Here is a 14599-nt window from a genome sequence, read left to right on the forward strand (position 1 = left end):
CCTGGCACCTGGGTTTTATTCCCATATTCAGTGCTGCAGTTTTGCAAAATTACTTTAAAACATTTTTTATGGGTTTTCCTTTTTATCTTTTACTGTTTGAGTACTGGCCATTCCCATAAATTCAGTTGTTTTCTGTATTTTATGACTGCATTTATAATTTTATTATCGGTATTAATAGATGTGTAAACCAAGATACCTGAAACAGATTTATGGAGGGCAGTTCTGTAGATTTTCAGTGAAATAATGTTTAGTGTAGCAGAGGGAGGAAAAAAAAAAAGCATGAGGAAAGGCAAATGCATTTAGAAAACCAGAAATAAATGTACTGACCTTGAGAACTCCTGAGCACTGTGGGTTCCATTGAAGGGCACTGTTCAATACTGACACTGCATGGAGCTTTTAAAAGAGAAACATTTTTTGGTCAAAATGGACTTTTTTTTTTTGCAAAAGAGCCTTAGAAACATGATAAATGGTGTTGCTAAAACATCTCATTAATTTTTTCGCCTGCTTTTTTCAGAAGTTGGTGCAAAGCACTTTTGAATCAGGGAACTCTTTTTGTCTATTCCCACTGTGTTACCATCAACTTCCTAACAAATCAACCTTGTGCAAAGTGAATTTCAGTGGAGCTGCTGTGATCTTGGAATCACAGAATTGTGGAATGGTTGGAAAAACCTCAAAGCCCATGGCATCCCATCCCATGGCATCCCATCCCATGGCAGCCCATGGCATCCCATCCCATGGCATCCCATGGCATCCCATCCCATGGCATCCCATCCCATGGCATCCCATCCCATGGCATCCCATGGCATCCCATCCCATGGCATCCCATCCCATCCCATCCCATCCCATCCCATCCCATCCCATCCCATCCCATCCCATCCCATCCCATCCCATCCCATCCCATCCCATCCCATCCCATCCCATCCCATCCCATCCCATCCCATCCCATCCCATCCCATCCCATCCCATCCCATCCCATCCATCCCATCCCATCCCATCCCATCCCATCCCATCCCATCCCATCCCATCCCATCCCATCCCATCCCATCCCATCCCATCCCATCCCAATCTCCCACTATCCCAGGTGCTCCCAGCCCCAGTGTCCAACCTGGCCTTGGGCACTGCCAGGGATCCAGGGGTTTCTCTGGGAATTCCATCCCAGCCCCTCCCCACCCTCCCAGGGAAGGATTCCCAGTTCCCAGTCTCCCATCCATCCCTGCCCTCTGGCAGTGGGAGCCATTCCCTGTGCCAGTATTCCCTCTCCATCTTTCTTGGCAGCTCCTCAGATGCCAGGGCAGCGATCAGGGCTGGTTCTGGTTGTGATCTCTGTCCAAACCCTTTTGCTTTCCCTGCATCCACTCCTGCAGGGACTCAGTGCTGGAAGAGTTTTCCTTTTAAAACAAGTTTCCTGTTCACCAGGATGGAATTGTCAGAGATCAAATCAGGATCTGTAAAGTACTTCTTGAGGTAAAACAAGGTTTGGAGACTAAATTAGCTGATTTTCACCTCTGAACTCCCATGTCAGAGCTCTGCATTCTGCATGGACTTCCCTGGCTTGACCTAAAATCGCTTTTGCTGCTCAGGGAGGCTCTGAACTCCTTCAGTCACATCAGGTAAAGGAGGTTGCACATCTTTTCCAAGAGCTCTGGAAGCAAAGCTTGTCACTGAAAATACCTTACTGCACCTTGATTGGCAAAAAGATGCCTCAAATGAATGTTTGTGGCAGCAGGAGACTGCCCAGATATTTATCACTGCCACTATTGCAGGTGTGAGCTTCTGTTCCTGCAAGGAGAAAGGCTCACAGGTTTTATTCTCTTGTTCAAGAGGCAGGGTTTGGCCTCAGGGAATGGAATATTCTGTGTATGCAGTAAAAAATGTGATAAATGGGAGTGTTTTACACTTGTTTTTATCCTGCTGCTGTAGCCACGAAATAATTTTGTCTCTGAAGGTGCTGCTGAATTTTCTCTGGGATTTTCTACCATGAGAAAAGAAATGTTTGTTTTAATATTGTGAGAAATGCATGTATGAATTGTTGTACATAAGAGAGGTATTTGTGTGCCTTGGGGGGGATTCTGCTTTGTTTTGGGTCTTCCTCCTGCCCTTCCTGGTGTGACACTCCTGGGAAAAGCTTCAGGAATCAAACTCCTTTCAGGGTGCCCTGGAAGCTGAAACTTCCATCCAGATCTTTATCTATTTTATAATATAAAATATTCTTGAAGAGAAGAAAGGATGGAAGCTCCTCTGCCTTATTCATGCTGGGTTTTGTAATACCTTTACACTACAAATTTATTTTTGAAGTGAGCAAACTTCTGTGCAGACAAATTGGATTTTACATTTTCACATGGTAAAAAGATGAAATTTGGGACATTTTAAAGTTGGATTATTATCTTGTGAGTCCTTAAGCAGTGACAATTTAATGAGTGGCTTCTAGAGCTGATAACAATTGATTTTTAGTTCTTTATTTGTTGCTGATATAGAGAGAATACAAGTTATAAGCAGAGAGAAAACTTCATTTTTTTTATCTTTGTGAGGGACTTAAATCCTTTCCAACAAAGTAAATTCTGTGGAAATGTTCTGAAAGCCAAAATGTAGTGAATTAATTCAAGTGATTTTGTTTGGGTTTTTTTTTTTTTATTATATATTCATCCATTTATTTATTTAGCTGTGTAGTCTTTTAAGGCCACATAAGGAAAATTTAATGGAAAAAATAAATGAAACTTAGACTTTTTCATCTATTCCTGACCATGTTAACAGGGACATTTTAGTGAGACATCACTTAGCTGAATGTAGGTTTGATTTCTCTAGTTTTTCTCACTATACATAAAGAGCTTAATATTTCAATTTAAATATTTCACTGGGAGAAAATGGACAAGCCTGTTTAAAACAGGATCTTTTATCCCTGAGGGAGACAAGTGTTGGTGTGTGTGGTCTCTCCTGCAGGGAATTCTCTTCTCATTCTGGAATTTCTCAGTGTTAATATTACTTGTGGGGATTATTTAAAACTAAAATTTCCTTTCTTGTTCCTGTTCAAGAGCCATGTGAACACTGAGTGTTTTATTTTAAAGACAATTTAGGAAAATAAGTAGTTTTGGAGCATTCCTGTGCCTCTTCAAGTTTTCCTTCAGAACTGAATTTTACAGAAATCAGAAGTAATTTCACAATTTGGAATAGCATATTCATTTTTTAAAATATAAAATGTGTTTCTAAATAATCAGGAATAATTTCCAATGAAAATAGAAATGCTTTGGTGTTGGGTTTAGGTTTGTTTTCTTTTAATGGAGCAGAATTTTCACTCATCCTGCCTGGGAGTTGGATGTGGCTTCCCTTTGGGCAGATATCCTGCATGCCATGACTTTGCTTTGGGAATTCTTCAAGCATAGAAGAGAATCATGGAATCATCAAGGCTGGAAAACCTCTCTGAGATCATCAAGTCCAACCATTCCCAGCACTGCCAAGGCCATCACTGCCCCGTGTCCCCAAGTGCCACCTCCACATGGATTTTAAATCCCTCCAAGGATGGGGACTCCAAACTGCCCTGGGCAGCTGTGCCAGGCCTGAACAAACCTTTCCAGGAGGAAATTGTTCCCAAAATCCACCCTGAGCCTGCCCTGGCCCAGCCTGGGGCCGTTCCCTCTGCTCCTGTCCCTGTTCCCTGGAGCACAGCCCGACCCCCCCGGCTGTCCCCTCCTGGCAGGAGCTGGGCAGAGCCACAAGGGCCCCCTGAGCCTCCTCTGCTCCAGGCTCAGCCCCTGCCCAGCTCCTCAGGGATTCTCCAGCCCCTTCCCAGCTCCTCAGGGATTCTCCAGCCCCATTCCAGCTCCATTCCCTGTCCTGGACACCCTCCAGCCCCTCAGTGTCCCTCTTGTCCTGCAGGATCCAAGCTGTCCCCAGGGTTTGAGGTCCCTCAGCAGAGCCAGCACAAGGGACACTGTTATGCATTGAGAGAAATTTCTGTGCCTTAGGGGGGGATTCTGCTTTGTTTTGGCTCTTTCTCCTGCCTTTCCTGGCATGATGCTCCTGGGAAAAGCTTCAGGAATGAGGGGACAGGGGACAGTTCCTGCTGCCTGTGCTCACACAATTCCTGCTCCAATCCAGGTGCCAGTGGACCTGGGCACACCTGGGCACACCTGGGCTCATTCCAACCCCTCAGCACCCCCAGGGCCTTTCCTCCTGGGCACTTTCCAACCCCACAGTGGCCCTGGTTTGGGGAGAAACAATCCAGGAGAGGCAGGAATTGCAGCGACCTGCTGGTAAAATGCTTCTCTAGTGGATATTCTTTAATGATCTTCCTGTCTGTGTGACCAGCTCATTTCTGAGCTTTGCAAGAGGGAAAGAGTTCCAGGGTAAAGCCTGCCACTATTTCAGTGAAGAAATAGCTGAGAAATGCCCAGCACAATGGAAACTCCTTGCAGGACTGGCTGGGTAAACACAGCTTTGCAATTATTCCTATGGCTCAAATTGAAATTGATTTTTTAGAGAATTAGGTACCTTTTTTCTATATATTGCTTCCAGTGCTGGTCTGTAGATGATGACAGTGATCTCCAAATACAACTAAAGATTTAAAATCAACTTAAGGTTAAAATCTAATCATGTTGTTAGCAATTGCTGACTAGTTAGAGCATATTAAAAACACCTAGAGTACAAATATACCTCTAAATAATTACAAACCTTTATTAGCACTGTAATTAAGAGTGTGCTGGCTGCAAGTGATACCTCACAAAGGGAATGATGACTGGTACTTGTACTTTCCTCCTAATATTAAATAGATTTTCCTTCTAGCAGGGCCTTGAGCCGTGGTTTGCAGGTGGGGATCTGCAGATCAGTGTTGGAGCAGGGATGGGTGTGTGTAATGCAGGGTTGGCTTCAAGGAACAATTCTGTATCAAAGGAAGGGTTTTTATCACCAAGATAAACACCAAGATGAGCATGAATCATGATTTTTATGCAGGGAAACAGGAAGAAGTGTTGATAACTGCTTAAAGACTGCTCAGCACCACTCTGGGGGCTCAGCCTGAGCTGAAATGACAAAATTTAACAAGTTTCAGTCATTCTAACTAAAACCTTCAGCACTACAGAATCCCCTCCTGTTTGTGCTCCATTTCTATTTGTTTCTTGTATTTATTTTTAACTCCAGCAGCCATTCCAGGTTTTTAAGCAGCTCTCCCATTGGCTCCTATCAAGCCCAGTGTTTGCTGTGCCAGGAGCTCATTAGGCACTGATTTGACAATGAATGTTTGGATTTTTGAGATGGTCCTGTCTTATTTCCATTTCATAGTAGGAAATGTCTTTGTAGAGCCCCAGATTCTGTTCTTGTTAGAAAGTTCTTTTGATGTCCCAGAACAGCAGCTCAGGTGGACTTCCCTTCCATATTCATGGAGTTTGCAGGTGCCACAGAGCTCCCATCAAGTACCTTGGCATCCTCTGGAAAATCCAATATTCCCACATGGACAAAATCAGTCCTGTAGGAGTTTAGATCTCAGCTCAGTTACAGGAAAAAAGCAAATTCCAGGGGTGCTGATCAGGGGGAATTTAAGGTTAACCTGTAAATTCTGTAAATAAGAGGGCTCAGAGCACATGCAGGTGACCTGGTGTCATTTCAGGTTTAATCTCAATTACTTGGACTGCTGTGGAAATAAAGAATTTAAATTGAAATTAATTCTGGTCTTAAAGGTAGCAATAAAGTCTCTGTGCCTTTATGAAGAGAAAATTCCTGAGTGTTTTCCTGGGCTGTGGCAGGGAATAACCTGGGAAACAGCACAGAAAGGAGGATTTGCAATTCTATCAAAGCATAGAGAGAATCACTTCTTTTCTAAGGCATTCTGATGGGGTTTGTACCAATTTTTGATGTTTTTCCTCCTGCATTAAGGACCAGGAAAGATGTGGACATCATTACCAAGCTTTAGCAGATAGGCAGAGAGGGAGGATGGACAGGAAGCTCCCATTGATGGGATTTCACTACATCTAGGAGCCTTGCAAATGGGTTGGATTGGTACTACAACAATTTCACCCAGCAGAAGGAAAAACTAAACTTTCTTTTGGTCATTTTTTACTCTTTCTGTGCTTTGAGAGAGATGTGGATGGTGCTGCTCTTCTGGTTTGATGAAATTCACTGGATCTTGGTGGAGTTTTTAAGGATCACTGTATCTGAAAATACCACGCAGCAAAATGAAACTGGGGGTTGGTTTAGCTCGGTGCTCAATATGATAATTTTGAGAAGATTTCTTCCTTGAGCAGAATATTGACTTTCCAAATGCAAATGCTGATATTGTGTGATATTTTTAGGAGTGCTGTTTATTACCTTGCAGACACTTTAATGTCTGAGCAATTTTTAGAGGAAGAATATGTCACAAAAGCTTTGGTGATAAACCCAAGAAATTGGAAACTGGAAACTTTTTGAGATTTTTTTTTTTGTTTGTTTCCTTGACAGAATTTTGCATATCCATTAATGAAATTTAATGATAGAATTATCTCCACTGCATTCTGTGGTTCTCTTTAGCAATGTTATGTTTTGATAGCCAATATTATGTTGCATTATCCTAAATAATGGATTCCTTTCCTTTGCTTTTTGCCAGGGGAGTTTTGTGGCCTGCATGACAGCCATCCTGAGGCAAATGGAGGATTACCACTATGCCCATTTAATCAAGACTTTTGGCAAGATGAGGTCAGATGTTGTGGTGAGTTTCATTTGTTTCATCTCTTCATAAGAAGGCTCAGCTTGTGTTGGGGGGTTTTTCCTGTTACTGGTCATTAAATGGACTCGTGAGATGTGAACAAAATGTGTTTGGCATTACAGATTTAATGGAAAATAATGATTTAGGCACTGTGACATGCACAGGAGTACAGCTGGAGCTGTTCAGTGCTTACAAGCATGAGACAGTGGATTGAAGGCAAGTAAAAGAAAGCAGTAAAAATAGTAGGGATGAGACATTACTAAAATCTGGTAAGGAAAGAAGAAAAAGAATATAAAAAAGGCTTTCTTAGGAAAGGAACTTTTAGTGTTAAATCTTCCAGATGTCCTGATTTTGTTTCTTGAAGTAGCTTTTACTTAGAGATCTGCTCACTTTCCCTTTTCCTTTTTATGCAAACCACTTTAACCTTAAAGATGCCCTTAGTTGTTAAATAAGCAATAATAATTGAAATTTGTCTTCTCAGAGTCATTGGGTAGCCTGGCTAAGGCAACAACCCAAGTTAATTAAAGCACAATAGAAGGGAGTTTATAGCTGAGGAGATAACTCTGCAATAACCTGAAAGTGCCACTGCCAGATGGCCACCAGGGCTGGGAGGGGACAGCCAGCTCCCTGGCTGAGCTGCAGCAGTCAGTGACCACCCATCCCCTCTGCCCCCCTGGGCTGCTCCAGGCAGTCCAAGCTGGGCTTGGATCCTTCTTCAGCTCCTCTTCTTCCTCCACAACAATGCCAGGACCTTTCCTTTGTGTAATTTTCATGTTTGGACTTCCCAGTTTGTCTTGAATTTTTGTAATTCTTCTTTCTGCCTGTGTTGGGCAAGGTTTGAGCTCTTTGCCCTCTTCCAGTTTTCAGCCTCTTTGTGCACCTGCTGTGGCACCTCTGAAGCTCAGAGCTGCTGTTTTGAGAGGGGGAAGGCAAAGTCCAGCTGCAAACTGCTGGAAATAGGATCACAGCATGGGAAGGGCTGGGTCTCCTTTGGGATCTTGGAGCATTTACATGGATGGGCACTGACAGCAGAGCATTCCCAACTAAGTGCAGATAAAGGGTTGAAAAGAGTGGATATAGCAGAGGGAAGAGAGAAAAGCAACTCAGGGTCTTTCTTTTGTGTAATTTTAATGTTTGGACTTCCCAGTTTGGCTGAATTTGTGTAATTCTTCTTTCTGCCTGTACTGGGCAAGGTTTGAGCTCTTTGCCCTCTTCCAGTTTTCGGCCTCTTTTTGCATCTCTAAAGCTCAGAGCTGATTTTAAATAATATTCATTAAGGTGTGGAGGTTTATTGGCAGAGCATTGTTAACCCTGTAAAGGAAACCACAGGGAGTAAACAAAATTTTCTTTCTCTTTGATTTTCTATGATTTTTCCACTTTTTTAACCCAGCAATTTTTGGTGCCACCCTCATTTGACTCAGCCAGTAGAACTGAAATCCAGGAGTCTTTGCTTTTAAACCCAGAGCTGGAGGTGAGAACTGCACCTCCTATTGCAGAAGATTCTGTTTAATCACAAAGCAGTGATTTAGAACTGAGACTAAATTCAGCCAGGCAGAAATGAAAAGCTTTTTCTTAAAAAAAAAGGCAAGAAAAAGGGAAAACTTAAGCTGTGGTTTCTTTTTCACCACTGGAGACCCTTAAATCTTCCTTCAGCCTCTGCTCTTGCTCAAGCAGGAGTTGGAAGCTCAGGGCTGGAAGTGCTGGAGGAAACTTTATGGTCTGTGTTATGTAGGTGGCAGGTTTAGATTATTATAATGGTCATATTTGGCCTCAAAAGTCTTCAAAAAGATGAGGTGGAGTGCAATAAAACCAGTCCTTTACCTCTCTGCAGAATAGAGAGTTTAGATTTATTAAGGAATGTCTGTTCAAAGAGGAATTTCTTGCTCTAAGATCCCTTCCAGCCCAGACTCTGCTGTGATTCTGTAAAATCAAAATCTGATTCTGCTGTCATCCTGAGATGAAATATTATCTGAGATCAGGGTGGTTATTTCTGGGACTAACTGATTTTTTTTTCCTCTTTTTAGTTGGTAAAAAACATTTGTATTTAAGACCCATGTGGTTTAGTTGACAAAAAATGCCTGTTAATGTTCTGCCATGTGGGGAATCTCAGGCTGAGCTCAGGCTGTTTCTTTTCCATCAGTGGAAAATATTTATGGGAATTTTTTAGGGGTCCTACCTGCTGTGAATTCTATTTCCTATTAAATAGGATTTGTATTTGGAGTTGGAGAGCAGGAGTTGTAACCCTTCCTCTTTTAGTACAGGTTTTTATCTTCAGAAATATTTGTCCTGCTTCCAGTTATACTGAAAATAAGCAGCTTTTTCTTGTCCTGGTGGCTTCCCTCTCTTCTCAGCCCCTCAAAAACCCTGAGTTTTCCTCATAAAATGAGGTTAATTCATCCAAACCATTTGCTGTTCTATGAGAACCATAAAATGGAAAAAAGAGCAATATTATGAATCCATAAACCCCAGGTGAGCATCAGGAGCCTTTTATTTGATCAATAATTAGCTCAGTTGTTACAGAGCATTCTTTAAAGTACCTGGGTGAACGTGGGGTTATTAAAATGTAAATATCAGGGGATGGAAATGCAGAGCTGAATCAGCAAAGTAGGGCAGAACCCCCAGGCTCAGGAAGGAACCAAATCATCATCAATGGAATTCTGTCACCAAAACACAGAAAAAAAGAGCAGGAGATGTGCAGTTTGAGCTCTCAACTGAAGGCAGATTTTCCTGAGCTGGAGGAGAGGCTGTGGGATGGCAGTGGTGACATCTGAATCCAGACTTGCTGTCCATCCTGTTCATGCCAAAGCAGCAGGATCTGTTCACTGGGCATGGTGGTGCTCGGTCAGAGGTTGGGTTTGGGGGTCCTGGGGCTCTTTTCCCATTTCAGAATTCTGGGATGCTGTGATTGTTGCTGATGGTGTGTGGTAAAATGGCAGAGGAGCTCTTTCACCAGGAGTGTTCTGCACATGGTGGAGCCCAGTACCCTGGAAATTCCCAGAACAGCTGGGGGTGGAAGGGACCTCTGGAAATCAGCCAGTCCAAGCCCTGCCAGGGCAGGGTCCAGGTGGGTCTGGGATGGCTCCAGAGAGGGGAAATTTCACTTTGCTTTGTGAAATAGCAAAGATGGAGAGACAATATTTACCAGGGCCTGGAGGGACAGGACCCAGGGAATGGCTCCCACTGCCAGAGGGCAGGGATGGATGGGAGGTTGGGAAGGAATTCCTGGCTGAGAGGGAAGGAATGAGGGTGCCCAGAGAAGGAAGGAATGAGGGTGCCCAGAGAAGCTGTCAGCTGGTCAGAATCAGCTGGGTTACCTCGGTTGGTTGAAGTCACACAAACCCAACCGAGCTCCTTTTCCCTGAATCCAGGGGGGAAGTTTGCACAAAGGGCTTCTGCAGCAATATTTGGGAAGTGAGACCCTCCAGCAGAAAGATGGGGATCAGGAAGGACCAGCCTGGAGAGGAGAAGGCTCTGGGGAGAGCCTAGAGCTCTGCCAGGGCCTGAAGGGGCTCCAGGAGAGCTGGAGAGGGACTGGGGACAAGGATGGAGGGACAGGACCCAGGGAATGGCTCCCAGTGCCAGAGGGCAGGGATGGATGGGAGATTGGGAACTGGGAATTGTTCCCTGGCAGGGTGGGCAGGCCCTGGATCCCTGGCAGTGCCCAAGGCCAGGTTGGACCCTGGGGCTGGGAGCACCTGGGACAGGGGAAGGTGTGGAAAGAGATGGGCTTTAAGGTCCTTCCCACCCAAACCAGTCAGGGATTCTGGGGTTCTTGATCTCCAAGCCGTGTCCTCGGGGTCTCTGCAGCTCCCTGCATCCACTCATGGGGAATTTCTAAGCCAGGAAAACATTTGAGCAGAGCAGTGGATTAAAAGATCAATCTGCTGAAGATCTTGGCTCTCAGAGCTGAAGAAAGACTGATGAGAGCAAGGACTTCAGATTGGTTTCTCACTGAAAAGGTTACACAGAAACCAGTCTTAGTTAAAAGTCCAGTTGATGGAACATATTGGGGATTTTTTTTGTAGGCATTTGACATTTTAAAGATAGACCAGATAAATACCATTGCTGAGAAACTGTATCAAAGGGAAGATATTCTAACCTTGGAATAGAAGTTCATTTTTATCTCTGTGTGAAGTGGATCAAGGACTTTCTGCATGAAGTTCTCTTTTCCCCTTTATCTTTCTCGCAGCATTTGATATAATGGAAATTGTTAGATAGCAATTACAGATTCCCAAATTGTAGGAGATGATTTACATTGTAAAGTACACAAAGTTTCTGGTCCAAAGAGCTGTGTGTTTATAGCTGTGTGGAAATAAATTGGTTTATGCTGTTAAATTAACTTGTTCTTGGGCAGCTTTTCACTTGCAGAATTAATTCCTGCTGCTCCCTTAGGGAGGGTCCCTCCCAGTTTTGGGATGTCCAAACCATTTTTGTCCTCTGCCCCAGGTGGAAGTGATTCTTTGAGCTGGAAGATGTTTTTATTTTAATACATAAATAATCTCAATTTCTGAGAATATCCATGAAGGGAGGGATTATTCATCACCTGACTTCAGGGAGTATTCTTAGTGCAATCCTAAGAATTAAATGAATATTTAGCTTGGTTTTTTTCCTCTTTCCATGAACCAATGTGCTTTTATCAGCTTCCCGAAAGTGTGTCATGACAGGTGTGTCACAATACACGAAGGAACTGAGAGGTTTTGTCCATAGTATGGAAAATAAGATGTTTTTTCCAATAAAAACTCCTTTTGTATAATTGGTGGACCAGTGCTTCACCTTGATGAATCCCATGGCTTGCTGAAATGTGTGATATCTGTTGTTATAATTTCTGAAATGGAATTACTGTAGGATTTCTGGGCAACATTTATAAATGTGCTTGAGTAGGATGTAGGTGTGTTTTAATGAAAAATGTCTTTTTGAGGAAGCAGAACACAAACACCCCTTTGGAGTGCAGTCATCAATAACTGCCACCACCCCTTGGAGTTCCTTGGTCCGACTGTCTCCAAATATTATCTCTTCGTTTAGGATTTCCTGATGGAGACATTCATCATGTTCAAGAACCTGATTGGGAAGAACGTCTATCCTTTCGACTGGGTGATCATGAACATGATGCAGAACAAGTGAGTACAGAGGGAGAGGCTCCAGAGCTCTCCTGAGTGCACAGGGAGAGGCTCCAGAGCTCTCCACAACTCTGGGGTTGCCTGGAAACAGCAACTGCAGCCAGCCTGCCCTGCCTTCTCCTCCTCTGATGCAAAGAATTATTGAAGTATTTGCTCTGGAGCAGCATTGTAGTGGCCTGGTTTAGGGCTCTTGGAGGCCACCTAAAATTTGGGGTGGCATCAGTTTGAGAACCTGGATTTTGGAGCTGACTCCAAGTGCAGTAAAATTCTATCCAAATCTTAAAATAATTCAGTTTATTCTTTGGAGGGTGAATTCCATGTTTTCTATCCATATCTTAAAATAATTCAGTTTATTCTTGGGAGGGTGAATTCCATGTTTTTCTATCCATATCTTAAAATAATTCAATTTATTCTTTGGAGGGTGAGTTGCATGTTTTGCATATGACCTCACATTAGGTGGTGTTGTGTGGAGTTGTATGTCCAGGAATGTTTTCACTGGTGTTACAAGAAGAATTAAGAAAGCTTTTAAATTCAAATTCCATCAACCCAGTAATGTAGAGAGAGGCTGAAAATGTTCCTAATGCTCATTTTTTTCCCAATAATTGCAGTTCTGTCATTATTTAGCATTCCTTTGTGCAGTGTTTTATGCTGGTGACATTTTATTAAGTGTGTCAAATGCTTTTATGTGTACTGAGATGAAAGTATAAGGGAAAAACATTATATTTACCAGTTGCCTGGAGAAATCTCTTCTGCATTTACTGGAAGCTACCATGGCTGTAAAGTTGTCAGCGTTTCCTTATATAAAATCCTGAACCACAGCTCCTGCTCTCCTTATAAAAATGCACCATAACTTTAATCTTGGCTTCTGAAGTCTCCTTAACTCCCTGATAAAATCTGTTCTGAACAAGCAGGAGTCAGGAAATTGAGCCATCTTTGGGTTCTTCCTGCTGGTTTGGAATGCTTGGGAAGCACCTGGTGTTTGAAATGAGGAGCACATTGAGAGCTGAGGAGGAACATCTGAAGCTCTTTGGATTTATTTCTTTTTTTATTAATTTTGAAAGTGGTTTTGCTTCAGCAGCTTCGAGTGCTTTGGGAGCTGTGTTGGAGGTGTAGGGAAACCCTCCCAGCATGTGTTACCTGTCAGGAGAACTCTGGGGTTCCTGAAGTTTGGGAGAGATTTGAAACAGGATTGGGAAGGTTTGTGTTTGGACATTCTTAGTGCCTTGAATGGCTTTGCTAAGTGGAGACAGGGCAATGACAGTGTGGTCAGTAGTGCAGGGAGTGTTCTTGGGTCAGCCCAGCCCAGGAGGGACAGTGAGCTCAGGGACAGGATCCAGGGGCTGCTCCAGGGCTGGAGCCCCTCTGGAGCCAGGCTGGGACACCTGGGGGGGCTCACCTGGAGAGGAGAAACTCCAGGGAGAGCTCAGAGCCCCTGGCAGGGCCTGGAGAGGCTCCAGGAGAGCTGGAGAGGGACTGGGGACAGGGATGGAGGGACAGGACCCAGGGAATGGCTCCCACTGCCAGAGGGCAGGGATGGGTGGGAGATTGGGAATCAGGAATTGTTCCCTGGCAGGGTGGGGATGGATAGGATGGAATTCCCAGAGCAGCTGCCCCTGGATCCCTGGCAGTGCCCAAGGCCAGGCAGAATACTGGGGCTTGGAGCACCTGGGACAGTGGAAGGTGTCCCTGCCATGGCAGGAGGTGACAGTGGATGGGATTTAAGGTCCATTCTTACCCAGTCCAGTGTGGAATTGTTTTCTCTTCACGTTATTGCCAGGTGACCTCTCAGTGTTCACTTGGGTAGAGATTTCACCTTGGGTTTTATTTGGCACTGCGAAATTCTGGCCAAACAAATGAAAGAGCAAAGGTACAAAAAGAACCTTTCCCTGCCCTTGGTTTTTTCCCTAAAGCACAAAGGGATCCTTCCCCCAGGCAGTTCCTTGGGGACAATTTGGAGCAGTTCAAAGCGTGATGGTTCACAGTTAGGACAGAGACTTGGAATTTTTATCCTCTTGGCTTTATCCTGTGCTGTACATGGAGTCCTGAGGAAGCAGAAAAGGGATGTGTTGGTGATCTTTGATTCTTCCTGACTTCCCTCAGAGCCTGCAGAATATCTGAGTAGTATTTAAAGTTAAAACCAAAAACATTTCCCAGTCTTTTTGGTGTCGAAGAGGATCTTCAGATGTCCTAAGGGGGGTTGTTCATCCCTAATTCCCTCATTCTTTCATTCCCATTGCACCAGCTCCTTTGGAAGTTCTCTGTTGATTTCCATGCTTTTCATTTCTCCTGTTGGAGTTAACATGGTTTCCTAGCCCAGAAAGCTGCATTGTAAAATACCTTGTTTTGTCCATCTGCTCCATTTATTTCCACCCTTGTAAAGTTTTATTGAAGAAAACCAGATGAAATTTAAGAACAAATTCTGTCTTTTAAAGCTGTGGCATCCCCTCCATAGAAATAACTCCGAATGTGCAATTTTGTGTTGTTTCTGAAATCACCTCCTTGGGCAGTTTTGTGCCATGAACCAAATCCAGGGAACTAAATTTTAAATTTATCCATAATTTCATTTGTTTCTTTGCATGGAATGTGTCTGGTAGTGTGAAACAGTGGGAAAAAAAATAAAAATAGCTGGAAAATCGAGTTCTAATTCCTCTTTTAGACCAGTCCTTTAGGAGGTTTCTCCTAAAGCTCCTCTCCCTGCAGTGCTTTGCTTCCAGATTAAAATACTCTGGATTAAGCAGTGGCTTCAAATATTCTGGATGAGATAAAGTTATAGCCATGGGGGAAGAGGGGAAATGGAGAAATGCATGTGAACGAC

General features: G+C 43.6%; 1 protein-coding gene across 2 annotated transcripts in view; it reads left to right on the forward strand.

The window, feature by feature from the left end:
• The window catches only part of DOCK1 (dedicator of cytokinesis 1), a 271299-nt gene that overhangs the window by 143830 nt on the left and 112870 nt on the right, over nucleotides 1-14599 (forward strand). For both annotated transcript variants that reach the window (XM_050976529.1, XM_050976530.1), the window contains exons 28-29: nucleotides 6569-6670; nucleotides 11690-11784. In XM_050976529.1, coding sequence (XP_050832486.1) covers nucleotides 6569-6670; nucleotides 11690-11784 — 197 coding nt within the window. The remainder of the gene's footprint in view (nucleotides 1-6568; nucleotides 6671-11689; nucleotides 11785-14599) is intronic.

This window comes from Serinus canaria, chromosome 6 (assembly GCF_022539315.1).
Source record: "Serinus canaria isolate serCan28SL12 chromosome 6, serCan2020, whole genome shotgun sequence".
In the NCBI taxonomy this organism is placed as follows: Eukaryota; Metazoa; Chordata; class Aves; order Passeriformes; family Fringillidae; genus Serinus; species Serinus canaria.